The 15,137-nt window shown below is 38.8% G+C and overlaps 1 protein-coding gene across 2 annotated transcripts; it reads left to right on the top strand.

Annotated features, from left to right (window-relative positions):
• Positions 1-391: 391 nt before the first annotated feature.
• FGG (fibrinogen gamma chain) lies at positions 392-10,086 on the top strand. 2 transcript variants are annotated; one of them, XM_084884665.1, is made up of 10 exons: positions 392-727; positions 829-873; positions 1,074-1,257; positions 1,367-1,460; positions 3,220-3,350; positions 3,956-4,089; positions 5,080-5,264; positions 6,697-6,974; positions 9,151-9,320; positions 9,862-10,086. In XM_084884665.1, exons 1-10 carry the CDS (start codon positions 617-619, stop codon positions 9,874-9,876), a joined length of 1,347 nt encoding a protein of 448 aa, XP_084740791.1. In that variant the 5' UTR covers positions 392-616; the 3' UTR covers positions 9,877-10,086. The 2 variants fall into 2 exon arrangements, with proteins under 2 accessions (XP_084740791.1, XP_084740790.1); XM_084884664.1 differs by lacking the exon at positions 9,862-10,086 and having other exon boundaries at positions 9,151-9,495.
• The last annotated feature ends 5,051 nt before the right edge of the window (positions 10,087-15,137 follow it).

The raw sequence follows: 15,137 nt of genomic DNA, 5'->3' as shown, positions 1-15,137 counted from the left end.
ATTAAAAAGTAAGAAAAGACAACAGCCAACACAGAGCCAGGAAGAATGTATTTCCAGTGTCACTTATTTCTGGAAATATTAACACATTGGGACCTGGTAGAAAGCAAAGTCTCCTCCTGCCATAGGCACAGGTTAAAAATAATTATGTTTCCTAATCCATGGGCTAAGAAAGAGCTTTCGGTGACTTGGGATATGGTACCAGGCTCCATCTTAAGGTTGGGCTGGGCTGTTCGGCGGGAGGTCAGGGTTTGTTCTGGCGGAGGAGGCCAGCTGTCCATGTTTGCTGTCTGCCGAATACTGGAAGAGGTTGCATCATGCAACCTCCCAGGCGTCCCTCCCTCCTCTTAGCAATGGCTAATGCTTCACTAGCCTTTGCAGATGAATTGGCTGCAGAGGAGAAAGGTTGAGCTGGGCCAAAAGGAGGAGCTTAAACCTGTGTGTAAAATCTGGGAACCTGACTGAACATAGGTTGGGGGCCAGGATGAGGGGGAAGAGATGAGAAAGACTTCCCCCACCTTCCGGGAAGAAGGTCCCGTGATCAGCTTCAGCCACTGGCAGGCCATCCTGGCCATCCTCAGAGCTTACATAAAGGGACTGCTGGAGCCGGGGAGGCCACATGCTGATACTCTCAGGGCTCCCTGACATCATGCGTTGGTCCTCGCACCCCCGGAGTTTAATTCTCTACTTCTACACGCTTTCATTCCTCTCTTCAACATGCTTCTCCGCAGTAAGTATGCTTCTCCGCAGACATATTTATTTTACATGGAAAGCTGACAAGTAAGAAAACATATGATAAAGTAGTGACATGTCTGTATTTTTCTCTTCTAGTTCGTTGCCAGCAGAGACAACTGCTGCATCTTAGATCAAAGATTTGTAAGTAGTTTTTTTATATATGTTTTTCTTGCTATATGTAGACTGCAGAGAGGCAGAGGAATAAAAGTAATTCGCTCACAAACATCATTTGGCATTTTAAACTCTGTTGTTTAACATAGTCTAGCTTTTACCTATTTTTATTCATAGATTTTTAAGTGTAGCGTTCATCAAGATTTTAAACCAGCCTGTTGTATTTTCAGGGTAGTTATTGCCCGACTACATGTGGCATCGCAGACTTCCTGGGTAATTACCAGTCAGAAGTAGACCGGGATCTACAATCTTTGGAAGACACCTTAGGTCAAGTCGAAAACAAAACATATGAAGCCAAAGAACTAATCAAAATAATCCAAAAAATCTATAATCCTGATGGCCCACCGAAGCCAGGTGAGGAACTAAATGCCACTGGCTGAGAAGGTAATTTGTAAAGTTCTTTTGCTGTTGTTTCACTGGCTCCACTTGCCTAAACATTTCTGTCTCTGATCTCATATTACAGGTAGGATAGAAGCTGCGACTAAGGAGTCTAAGAAAATGTTGGAAGATATTATGAAATTCGAAGCATTGATTATATCACATGAATCAAATATTCGGTAAGCATTTTTTGTTGTTGTTGTTAATCCTCGCCCAAGGATATTTTTTTCAATTGCTCTTTAGAGAGAGTGGAATGGAGGGAGGTGGGGGAAAGAGAGAGAGAGAGAGAGAGAGAGAGAGAGAGAGAGAGAGAGAGAGAGAGAGATCAATGTGAGAGAGACACATTGGTTGGTTGCCTCCGACACATGCCCCAACCAGGGCTGGGGATCAAACCTGCAACCCTTCTGTGCACAAGCTGATACTGTAACCACTGAGCTACACCAGCCAGGGTGCATTTCCGTTTTAACTTACTCTCCAAGAGTGATTTAGTTTTTACTTAATATTGCAAACTTCAGTGGAATTAACTTTCCCCCCACTTTTAATATTTAATTGTCATTATGCCTGACCATCTGGAACTCAGTGGAGATAGCATTTTGAGTGCAATATGTTTTGCATTGGGTTATAATTGCTTTTTAATAATCATGTGGGAGAAAGGTGTTCTAGATGTCTTCAAATACTGCTATGACCATATTTATGAAAATGATCCCCGTCCCTGTTTGTCTGACACCACAAATTCAAATGGGAATTTGGGTGTGGAAACTAAAAATCTCTTTATAAGATTGTCAACAAATTGGTGGGAGGTATTAACAAGCAGAGGTATAGGGAGAGTATAGGAAAGGTTAAGAGACTAAATGTAAGAAACATTACAAAGCTACGTGCTGATTATGGCACAGTGAATGTGCAATTATGTTCTCTCCTCCCTTCACCTGAATGTAAAATGTCTATTAATAACTTCCCAGGGACTCATTAACCTCCTGAACTCAGGATTTCAGATACAGTTTTAGTGTGGTTTTTTTTTTTCTCAAAAAAAATTTTTTTTTTTTACTAAACTGTGTTCAAAGCAGCATTAAAAGTAGTGATAAACGGCGGCTAGGGAGAAGTGGGCAGGAGGGATTTCTCCTCTTTCTATTATCGGAGGGCCATAATTACTGTTGTATAATTTACAAGTCACATTGTTTTTGCCCATCACTGAAGTTAAAGAGACTATTGTGCAGAAAATTTCTAAGGTGGAGTAAAGAAAAAGAGTGGTCAGGTACTTTTTCTATCTTTCTTCACCAAAAGATACAGCAGTCTGTGCGTTGTAGACCATGCTCTACCACTCCTGAATATGTACACACGACCCTGTGGAAAACTACAAAAGCAGTTTATTTGTTTGTTTTTCACTCCCCCTAGCCTTTTCCCAAAGATCTCTAAATACAAAGATTGAGAAGGCCAGAAAGTGTCTGTTGTTCTATTATATGTAAGATAATGCCCCAGATTCTTTCTCCATGTAAGTTCTAGATTGTAGACCTCAAATAGTCCTCAGTAGGCCCACACTGGAAAGCATGATCCACCACATGTGAATCCCCGAACAGAGCCTTTTCTCCGCTGAGAATATCCAGTCCTAAAGGTGATCATCAGACACTCCTCCCACCAACCAGGCTCTTCACTCCATCAGGTCGTTACCTGCTGCCCTGGGTACAGATGGTAAAAATCAGAATGGCCACTGTTTAATGACAGTGGCATTGCTTATGGACAAGAACTTTATCATTTTCTTTTCCAGAAAGCTTAGAATTTTAATTCACCGCAATTAAGTAGCAGAATTTTATAGTTTTCCCAAGAAATGGAGTCCTTTATCAGAAAGTAATTCTCAAAAAGATAAGGTAGTATTTTTAAGTGAAAATACAAAAATTACACTTCTGAAGGGTGTGCTCTATTATCTTATTATTCCGCTTGTAGATTTTTGAAGGACATATATAATTCAAATAATCAGAAGATCGCTACCTTAAAACAGAAAGTAGTCCAGCTTGAGGAAAAGTGTCAGGAGCCTTGCAAAGACACAGTCAAAATACATGACATCACAGGGAAAGGTAAGTGACACTTTTTTGTTGTTGTTGTTGTTGTTTTTTTAAATATATTTTATTGATTTTGTACAGAGAGGAAGGGAGAGAGATAGAGAGTTAGAAACATCGATGAGAGAGAGTCATCGATCAGCTGCCTCTTGCACACCCCCTACTGGGGATATGCCCGCAACCAAGCTACATGCCCTTGACCGGAATCGAACCCGGGACCCTTCAGTCCCCAAGCCGACGCTCTATCCATTGAGCCAAACCGGTCTCGGCGTAAGTGACACTTTGATGTGGGGATTAATATATTAAGCAAAAGAGATTTCATCTTTTAGAATTTATAGGAATGATTTTGCAGGTGCTTAGCCATTGAGTCTAATTGTATCCAATTGCTTTGACTTTGCTTGAGTAGCTAAAAAATAGTTAGAAAGGAATGGTGATGTGAGAAGTAAGAAAATGATTAGTGGGAAATTGATTGTTTGCATCTTGCTAAAAGCTCATGTTCAAGGCTGGAATAGTTTTACCTGGATTTCAGACTACAGTCTAGGCGGCTTCTTCTTCTTCTTCTTCTTCTTCTTCTTCTTCTTCTTCTTCTTCTTCTTCTTCTTCTTCTTCTTCTTCTTCCTCAGATTGTCAAGATGTTTCCAATAAGGGAGGCAAAGAGAGTGGACTTTACTTCATCAAACCTCTGACAACTCAGCAGCAGTTCCTAGTCTACTGTGAAATTGAAAAAAATGGAAATGGATGGACTGTGCTCCAGAAGGTAATTTCTCCCTTTGCCTTGTGTGTTTAATAAGCATTCAAATAAGCATCTGCCTTAGGTTGGATGCTTTTCTAAGCACATCAACTCAGTGAATCCTCCCAACGTGCCTGTGGGGTGGGTCTAATTATTACCTCTTTTTACCAGAGGAGGAAACTTGGGCACAAGAGGTAAAGTAACTTACCCAAGGTCACATAACTAACTAGTAAGTAACAGAGTTAGGATATGAATCCAGACAGTCTTATTTCAGAGTCTGAACTATGACTATATATTATGCCGGCACTAAGTATTTTGGTAAAATCTACTTACCTTGGAACCATACAGAATCATTGCTGATATTTACTGAGCATTTAATATTTTCGACATGTGATAGGACGTAGTCACAGAATCATAGTGACAAAAAGCCCTACAGAAATCTGGAAGGGTCTTGGTGCATCAGTTAGAGCAAGACCCACAGCTTCCAGTTATAAAAAGATGAAGTCCCACAGTAGATTCAGGTGGGCTGTTCCAAGGCAAGGGCCCTTTGTTTCCTCTCTGCCAGCCCCTGGCAGTTGCTGCAGAATCCTTTTCTCCTTTTACCTCTGACCTGACCACCTTTACAAGTAATCCTGCAGGGGGCGCTCAGAGGGCATGGGGGATGGAAGTGCTGGTTGGCAGGCAGACTGAGCCATGAGTTGACCTTTCCACCATCAGTACAAGAATCAGCAGTGCCGGGCCGGAGTTCTGAAGTCCTCTAGATGTCTTTTAAAAACTGCCACTAATTTTACTCTCTAAGTATTTCTCTAACATTCTCACGTGTAATTCCTGCAATAACCCTAGCAGTAAGCATCATTCTTCTTGACAGATGAGGAAACGGAGGCAGCTTGACCAAGGTCATCTAGTTAGTAAATGATGGGATCATATCCTCCATATTTTCAACAAATGTTTATAACATTTTCTTCATGCACGCTGATAATCTGTTCTCTCCTTTTACCTGTGCATTTGCGTAATTAGAGGCTTGATGGCAGCGAGGATTTTAAGAGAAACTGGATCCAATACAAAGAAGGGTTTGGACATCTGTCTCCCATGGGCACCACAGAGTTTTGGTTGGGAAATGAGAAGATTCACTTGTTAACCACACAGACGGCCATCCCATATGTACTAAGAGTGGAGTTAGAGGACTGGAGTGGCAGAATCAGGTACGTCTAGAAGAGACTTCTTGTTGTCTGGAATGTGCACTTTCTAGCCATCAACAGACCAGTGGCAAAGAGAGCTTAACAAATGCAAAGAACACATTCAGCCATTTCCTCCATAAGTCGATTTGGTTCTTGGGCAGCCCAAAGAGATGGGTTCTACCCAGGCTGGATCTGAGTATTTTGGTAAAATCTACTTACCCTGGAACCATACAGAATCATTGCTGATATTTACTGAGAATTTACAATTTATCAGAAATTGAGCATGAGGTTATAATTTAATCTAGTCCTAGTAACTCTTTTACGAGGCAGGTAATATTGTTAATTCCAGATTAACCTTCCCAAGGTCACATTGCTGGCATATGGTAAAGGTTGGATTTGAACTAAGGTTGTTTGACTCTACAGATCATCTTCTTAAGACTAGCCTGGTTGAAAGCCAAGCCTGCCTCTTCAGATTTCCTGGCTGAAATTAAATAAGCTAGCTCCTTTGGTGAGACAGAGCTCCTCTATGCTCAGAGTTATCTGGGGGCTTTGAGCATTGTACACCTAATTAAAATTCAAAAAAATATCCAACCCTCTTTTTATGTCTATAAAATAATGGAGTATGTTTTGTATCCAAAGATGTATTTTTATTTATTTATTTTTTACCCAGAAAGTACCATAGTCAGTAGATATGCTCCTGTGATAATATCTCCAGTTTCACAAGCACCGGAGATCAGTGATTTTCTGGAAATCTCTGTTCATATAGTAAGGCTCATTCTTCCATGCACTCAATAGAATTCTGGCCCGCATTTATATATATATATAAATATCGCCCCCTCCCCCCCAGTGGAGAACTTCTCTCTGATCCCCTAGCTCATGTTTTGTGGGCCACACAGGGACCACTTCTTTCATGTGATGTTCTAGGAAGCCAACCTTATTGCCACTACCACATTGCCTAATGAAAGAAAAACCCCTTTAGGACCCCACTCTTCAGATTGAACAGCTAAAGGGGGTGTAGCTCCTTTGGTGCATTGACGGTCACTCACTGTCAGCTAATTACTGTGGTTTCTGAAGACTGTGTGAACAATGCTAACCATTTAGATAAAAGTGAAAATATAAAATCAATCAGATTCATCCATACATCTGGGTTTGATATTAGGATCCTATCGGTAAAAAGCATTAAAATGGCTGAAGTTTTTAGTTTTCATTGAAATGCTATGACGGCTTCTAGACCCATCCTGGGTGGTCTGATAAGCACTGGGTGCTATAATCAGAGTGCTGATAAGCACTGAATTGGTTCTTACAGCCATTGCTTCTTACCAAATTTACAGAAGAGTTCATTCAATGAACACATTTGAGACTTAAGGAGCAAGTCTCTATAGAACGGCTGTTCTATAGAAGTACCTTCTGAGATCCCTATTGAGGTTCAAGATATGATATCTCTATTTCTTTATAGTACTGCAGACTATGCCATGTTCAGTGTGGGAAATGAAGCTGACAAATACCGCCTGAAATATGCCTACTTCATCGGTGGAGATGCCGGCGATGCCTTCGATGGCTATGATTTTGGCGATGATCCCAGTGACAAGTTCTTCACATCCCACAACGGCATGCAGTTCAGTACCTGGGACAATGACAATGATAAGTTTGAGGGTAACTGTGCTGAGCAGGATGGATCTGGCTGGTGGATGAACAAGTGTCATGCTGGCCATCTCAATGGAATTTATTACCAAGGTATGGCTTTCTTTCTTACTTATATGACTTTAGTGTGCAGTCTATATTTTAATAAAAAGTTTAAATAGATTTAAGGATGAGAAATAATTAGTAATTATATCAGGGGAGCTTATTATATAGTTCTGTTTTAAAATAGTAAATTTATAATGTATTACAATACAAATAAGTATTTCCAGTATAAAAATTGCATTTGCACAAAAAAGCTATGTAATAACAAATACAATTACACTACACTGGAAGCATGTCAAAGGTGAATGAGTGCCACATATGCGGTGTCGCAGTTCACATGACACTTTACTAAAAATAAACTATCTCAAGTCCATGTCCTGGTCTAAAGATGTCATAGGCTTTTCAACCGAACTTCCTGGTTCAGGAAAGTATTCAAAAGCTGCCCCCACCCAGGAGGGGGTCATCAGACTTGATGACTCCACGTTTGGTTTTTCAAGACAAGCTATACTCCTCAAGAGGACCAAAACATAGGACTGAGGTAACGAGATACTAAACAGTGAACTTTTATGTTGACACAAAATACTTACATGAATGCTTTCCAAAATGTTGTTATATTTAACAAGATGGGTCTATCACACATAACACTGGCAAAAATAACACTGAAATGAAGGACAGATAAATAGTCATACATTAACAAGAGCATCAATCTCCTTTCTTTCTCTCACTCATGCCAATTTAGTTCTTGATATGAAATTACAATTGAATAATACTGTGATTATATCTCAAATTGGTCCCTCAACAAGAAATCCACCTGCTGTAAAATAGCCAATGGTTTGTCATTATGTCTGAAATTACCACCATCAGAGTTGACATTTTGGGTTATGGAATCTCCTCCAAATTTGCATATATATGATCTGGATGGACCAACATTACCATATGTATGCTTATTAACACATTAGCTTGAGTCAGCTGAGTGGTGTATCAGATATAACCAGTGAGCAGTAAGTCAGTGTCTGGAGGAATGGAGTAAAGAGCAGGAATTTGTTGGAAAGGGTAGGGGTCCATGGAAACTTGAGAGAAGAATCCAGTTTATGAGTCTAGACACTTAATTTAGGATGGGGGAAGGCAAGCTATAATTTGCTCTCAGGCTGGGATAGTTATGAACACTGATTTTACTTACTAACTATTGTTACTACCCAACAGTTATGTGTGGGAAAGCTCTACTGATGCAAAAAGATCCATTAAGATGAGCAATCTTACCTCTTCATGGCATTGTCCTAGCCAATAAATGGCTTAAAATTCTCTTAAAAATGATTTAAATTTACCTTTTGGTCTTCACAATATTTTGTAAAAATATATTTTTTATTGATTTCAGAGAGGAAGGGGGAGGGTGAGAGAGATAGAAACATCAATGATGAGAGAGAATCATTGATCGGCTACCTCCTGCATGCCCCACACTGGGGATCAAGCCAGCAACCAGGGCATGTGCCCTGACTGGGGAACTGTGGCCTCCTGCTTCATAGGTCAACACTCAACCACTGAGCCACACCAGCCAGGCTTCACAACATTAAAAAACAACAACATCTAATTAATCTTTGCACTCACAAACCATATAATTAGAAGAAATTCTCAGGAAAGGTGTTTGATCTATATGACCCAGAGTGGCCATGTTGATAGCCTGTGGTACACATTGGACTCAAATATTTCCTTAGGAAATTACATGAGAACTGGTGCTTATGGACAAGGAGAAGGCAAATCAACCTAACCTCCACTTTATAATGGAGATGCGAAATAACATTCCAGACTATTTTCTAAAGTCCCTCATACTTTCCAAGACAATTGTGTTTTCAGATAACTTGAGATCACCTCATCAGGAATTGTGATTCCTATTCTAACCTCCTTGAAAAAAAAAAAGATGGTCCATAATAGCTGAGTCCAGTATGGCTGGCTAGACACCAACTGGGGAAACTGGAATTCTAGCCCTGTTAGTAGTGAATATATTTAAAGTATGAATGTGACCAGAAGAAAGAACAACACAGATGTAAGAGGTTGTTAATAATCCATTTATTATAATTATAAATTGAGATTTTAGTGATCTTCAGGATATTTTCAGTTAGTTGATAGCACTATACATTTGATGTGACAATGGCCATCATAAATGGCAGTTCTTTATAGACTCTCTGAGGTAAGGAAATCCAAGAGCAATGATATGTTCAATTTGTCTTAGGTGGCACTTACTCAAAGGCATCTACGCCGAATGGTTATGATAATGGCATTATTTGGGCCACCTGGAAATCTCGTTGGTATTCCATGAAGAAAACCACCATGAAGATAATTCCCTTCAACAGACTTAACGTGGCAGAAGGGCAGCAGCACCACCTTGGGGGATCCAAACAGGTCAGACCAGATCACCATGTTGACATAGAAACAGAATAAATCATTTTACTCTGAGAATGAATTTTTCATTTCTATTAACCCACAAAGTTTCAAAAACATTCTTGAAAGTTCCTTATCACTTTCTGTTACCATATTTATCAATTTTGTCTGATATGAAGGATATTTAACCTTAAATGGAAATTATAACTTACTTTGGATTGTATTCCCAAATTACTGCACTCTGCATTATTTAAAATTTATTTATTTGATGAGATAACATTTTAGCATTTGTCTTAGGTATATATGAAATAATTGCCACATTTTTTAAAACATTTTAATGACCACATATTATTTTATCTTGGTAATTTAAAAAAATTATGCCTTAAATATTTTAGTACATACTAATAAAATTAGTAAATTTTATTAAAATTAGGAGTAAATTCTACATTTCAAATGCCTAAGTATTTTTCCAAATGTATCTATCACCCATAATTATTAATATTTAATTCTTTTTAAATGGAGACTATTTAATCTTCTTAATATATTTTTGTTTTGGTCATAGGCTGGAGACGTTTAAAAGACCATTTCAAAAGTGAATTTGCTTTTTTAAAGGACTTTATCTGAACAGATAAATATAATATTTTTCATATGGGACAATGGACTTGTAAAGCCATACTTCATTTTAAGAGAAAAAAAAGAACCCATGTTGAAAACTCCACTAACTGTTTTATGCTGGTGATAATTTATCTACATTCCATTTCAATAAACATCGTGTTTCCTAAGACTAGCTACATGGTGCCACTTATTTCTTTCAATTTGGTAATCATGGTTGGGCAATCATCAGTATTTGCTGAGGCCTCACTTTACAGCAAACCTTATACCTGCCTCTTGGAGAGTTATGAAAAAAATAGAAGTCATTGCTTTTGCCTTCCAGGGACTATGAAATAAACATAGAAAAATACAGTAACTCAACGTGACCAAATTTGATATAAAAATATAAACCCAAGTTACAATCACATAACTAAGTTTCAGAATCCCCAAAGCATAGCTGGAAACATAGGCTGTTTGGGAATTCTCTCACTAGAACCATTGGTTCCAGACTCCTGTGACCAGATGTGGCCTTTCTGAAAGGACTTGGAATCAGAGCAGAGAGATTTAAGGAACAATTTTAAATCAGTCTCTCCCTGGTAAACACTGAGATTCAGCAGATTAGAGCCATTACTTCATTCTGAATCTAGGGATATTGAGTTAGCAGCCAGAGAGTGGGGAGGACCAGCTTTCCAAAAGGAGTAGTTAAGTCTGCATAAGATTGACCTTGCAAAGTAATTGATTAATTCTAGGAGGGGAGGATCAGGTTGTTCTGAAATCCTGAGTTTTAGCGTTGAATTCTCTTCTTATCCACAATTTTTTCCTTGTTCTCATGAGTCCTGATTCAAAATATCCTGTTGAAATAAAAACAGGAAAGAGACAAACAGGTACTTGTAGGGCTTTGAGAAATAGGAATGCTTATTCATTATTTGCAGCACTCATTAATTCATGTATCCATGAAACATTCATGCAGCTAACATTTATTGAATGTTGTTGTTGTACTAGCCACTGGGCTGGGTATTGGGAATATAGTGCACCATAGTCTTTCCTTCTCTTCCAAACTTGCTCTATTCTATCCAGGTCTCAAGTTCCTAAATAAATAAATAAATAAATAAACAAACAAACAAACAAATAACTCATCCTCCTGTCTTCCTTAGTCTTCCCTCCCCTGGTCATCAAGCCTGTTAAACCCACCTCCAAAATATTTATTATATTCATTTCCTTTTATACATACACACACACACACACACACACACACACAGAGCCACCTTCTAAATGGGATATACAACGTCTCTTGCTAGGTTAGGGCATCACCTTCTTCCTGTCCCCCACAGTGCCTCTAACCTTGCCTGCCCCAACCTTGTCATGCTTCGAACTACTTCTAAGCTCAGAATGCAAAGTCTACCCTGCAAACTCCTTTAGGTGAGAAATTCGATCATAGGCAGGAAAAGTTATTTAAATAAGTTTTGATGCAAAAATACCATGCCAGTGAATTAGGCCAAGAAAACTATTTTTGAAAAAGAAAAGACCATTTATAAGATCTCAGAATTATGAATATAGCCATATACTTAACAGTGGGAAATTTAGAGATTATTTAGCAATGAAAGAATGCACAAGCAAGTTAGTTCATTAGTACAATGGAATAGAAAACAATGATTACGTAATATGCATTAAATCTCAGCATGAACATGGAAACGTTTACAAAATAATGAGTGAAATTTTAAGGTGAAAAATTATTCTACAATGATGATATAAAAAGTGTATGTGGCCCTGGCCAGTTTGGCTCAGAGGATAGAGCGTCATCCTGGGGACTGAAGGGTTCCAGGTTCAATTCTGGTCAAAGGGCATGTACCTTGGTTCCTAGCACATCCCCAGTGGGAGGTGTGCAGGAGGCAGCTGATCGATGCTTCTCTCTCATTGATGTTTCTAACTCTCTATCCCTCTCCCTTTGTCTCTGTAAAAAATCAATAAAAATATATTTTTTAAAAAGTAAAAAGTGGCCTGTTTGGCTCAGTGCAGAGAGCGTCGTCCTGCGGACTGAGAGGTCCCGGGTTCGATTCCGGTCAAGGCCATGAACCTTGGTTGCGGGGACATCCCCAGTGGGGTGTGTGCAAGAGGCAGCTGACCGATGATTCTCTCTCATCGGTGTTTCTAACACTCTATCCCTCTCTCTTCCTCTCTGTAAAAAATCAATAAAATATATTTTAAAAAAGTAAAAAGTGTATGTGCATATACATTTTAAACAAAACATAATTTTGACACTTATGCATTATTTGTACATATTTGTTCTCTCCCTCCCAATGTATAATGTAAAATTTAATAAAAATACTTAATACAAAATAAATATAAATGAATTCAAAAGTATCTCTGGATAGAATAGACCCAATGGGGGTCACTTGTCCAATGCTCTTTCTAAAATATCAGTTATAACACTTCAAAAACATTTTGGAATCCCCTGTTTTTGTTGGTGTCCTGAGTACATATTTGGTTTGCATGTTGGGTAATTCACATTGACTGGTAAGGCAGGCCTTCTAACTTACTCTTCATACACCCTACTTGGCTTGACTTGCTGTGATGAGTACATATTAGCTTTGTAGTTAGTTTAAAAACCCAATGAGGTAAAGAAAAACAGGTAAACTTCAGAATTCTACCTGTTTAGGTATTGCTAAACATTGAAGGGCTACAGTTTAAGAATTAAAGCATGAGATATACATCCAAATGTAAGCGGATCATGTCTCCGTAAGTAAAATGGGAATTGAAATGATTATTTTTGATAAACCAACTTTTAGAAATCCACTTTTAAGTGAAACAAAGAGTTTGGGGTCTCAAAAACATAGATTATTTTTCTTCACAGCTCGAATCACAAATAACTCTTATTCAGCCCTTCCTTATATTTTCTTGACATAAAAAAAAACAAACAACAACAACAACAACCCTCCAGTCACTGCTGAGTACAAATAGGCAAGCTGAGTACAAAGCAATGTGTGCAGTTAATATACTTTAAAAACCTACGGAGGGAAGCTTCCGAAAAGGAGAGGACTGGTACAGACGTACGGATACCGTGGCTTCAGGGCATGAAGCTGCAGGGCAGAGTCCTTTAGTCACCAGACAGGAGTAACCCTTCATTGGACAAATGTCAGGATTTTCAAATAAACCTCTGAAGTGTTATAGCTTTTTTTTTTTTTTCAATCCTTCTTCTGTTTAGAGGTTACAGTATAAAGACACTATTTCAGATCTGTGGGTGGGTTGAAAATGAGTGGGAAATGAAGAAATGGAAGTATAGACAGCATATCTGAGATCTTCACAAGATCCAAAATTCATAGACTGTGACGCTAACCAGTGTAAACTAGCTAAGGCATTTACAGTAGGTATCTTTGGTGTATTAAGATGATAAGAGTGAAAAACAAAGTACACATTTAATCCTGAGGAAAATATATCTGCCTGATGGTTTCTTATTGGTTTGATGTAGCTCAAAAGAGGAAAGGAGAAAAGAATTAATGACAATGAGATGAATTAAAGCAGATGGAAAATAACGAGTTAGTGAGAAAGAAACCAAGAGTATAGGAAAGACTTTCATTTCATATAACTTTTTGCTCTCTCTCTCTCTCTGTGTGTGGTGTGTGTGTGTGTGTGTGTGTGTGTGTGTGTGTCCATCCCTCAGACATAAATGTTGAATTAGCCTTACTCCTAATACACCATTCTCATTTATCTGTGCTCAGTTATTCTTTTGATTTATTCTTTTCATTCCAACTTTCATTTCTTCCCTTTCTTTCCAATAGATTTAATGTGTGTTTCTTTATTTATACGCATTTTTATAAATCATAGATTTTTCTTTTGAGCTATGTATTTTTAAATTATATAAATGACATTGTGCAACAAATCAGTGTTACTCAGAATGCTTGTCCTCAAATTCTTTGTTACTGGTCTATCTACACTAATAAAAGAGTAAGCTGCAAATTGACCATATCTTTGCGATGTCCACCATCCAATCAGGAGTGAGTATGCAAATCAACCCAAAAAAAGATGGTAGGTTGATTTGCATGCAAAGGTGCTGAGTGGCTGGGATTAGGGTGGGAATGCTTCAGCTGCTTCAGGCCTCTGGGCAGCATGGGAAGCTGGAAAGATGGCTCCAGGTCAGAGCAAAAAGGCTGCGCCTGCCGGAGTGAAAGCAGTGCCTACAGCCAAGGGAAGGAAGGCCCATTCTTGCATGAATCTTCATGCATTGGGCCTCTAGTGTTAAGGAAAAAGACATAATAGAAAATAACTCTGTAGGAAGATTTTTCTTAAATTGTCTTTGAAATCCAGTAATAACATTTGGGCTCATATTTTGTATACAATTTTAAAATTTATTTTTCTAATAATTAACTATAATATAAATAGAGGCCCAGTGCATGAAAATTCATGCACTGGAGGGTGGGCCCTCAGCCCAGCCTGCCCCCTCTCACAGTCCAGGAGCCCTCAGGGGTGGGAGGCAACCTGGCGATCAGGGGAAGGTGACACCCCATCACACCTCTGCTGTTGCCACTGCCTACAGTGCAAGCCTCTGCCGGCCCTGGTTACTTGAGCCTCAGGAAGCCCTGGATGGCTGGGCAGCCACCATTCAAGGCTTGCCTGCACCTCAGGTTGGCCCTGGGCTGCTGGGGGGCTGAGAGGACTGGGGGACTCTGGAGGCAGGTGTCCCAGCAGGGATGAGGGAACTGGGTGCAACCATTGTGTAGCTGTGGGCACCACCATCTTTGAGGGTGATGCAGTCAATTAGCATATTCCCTTCTTAATGGCTGTGGGCATTGCCATCTTTGAGGTTGGGGCAGTCAATTAGCATATTCCCTTCTTATTGGCTATAGATGATGTGAGGGTCAATTAGCACATTCCCTCTTTATTAGATAGGATAGTACTGTGATTGATTAGAAATTTAATAAAAATAGTCTTTTACCACAAATACTTTGAGAAGCAATTTTAAGGTCTTCATTATACTTATTTTGCACTCAACACTATCCACAATCTGAATACTTTATAATTTTTCTTAATTTCTCTTTAAACCAAAGATTTTAAAGTGAATATCATTTGGTTCCAAAACTTGTAGCTCTTAAAACTCTATTTGTAATTAATATCTAAATTTATTGCATTATGGTCAGAGAGCATAAACTGGATTATATTAATTCTTGACAGAGAAACATTTCAAAATTATTTTGGGACAGAGAAATTATCAGAATTAATTGATTCCATAAAAGGGCATATAATCAGTTTCCA

The sequence above is a fragment of the Pipistrellus hanaki genome (assembly GCF_964339955.1).
Source record: "Pipistrellus hanaki genome assembly, chromosome: 5".
Taxonomy (NCBI): domain Eukaryota; kingdom Metazoa; phylum Chordata; class Mammalia; order Chiroptera; family Vespertilionidae; genus Pipistrellus; species Pipistrellus hanaki.
The sequence above is the reverse complement of the archived record's forward strand: the minus strand, read 5'-3'. Positions and strand labels throughout refer to the sequence as shown.

What these genes read in the sequence shown, in the direction of transcription:
- FGG (XM_084884664.1), top strand. Translation starts at nt 617, where the DNA reads ATGCTGATACTCTCAGGGCTCCCTGACATCATGCGTTGGTCCTCGCAC. An exon ending in TCACATGAATCAAATATTCG is followed by an intron (nt 1,461 to 3,219) that starts GTAAGCATTTTT and finishes TTCCGCTTGTAG; the next exon opens with ATTTTTGAAGGACATATATA. An exon ending in ACATGACATCACAGGGAAAG is followed by an intron (nt 3,351 to 3,955) that starts GTAAGTGACACT and finishes CTTCTTCCTCAG; the next exon opens with ATTGTCAAGATGTTTCCAAT.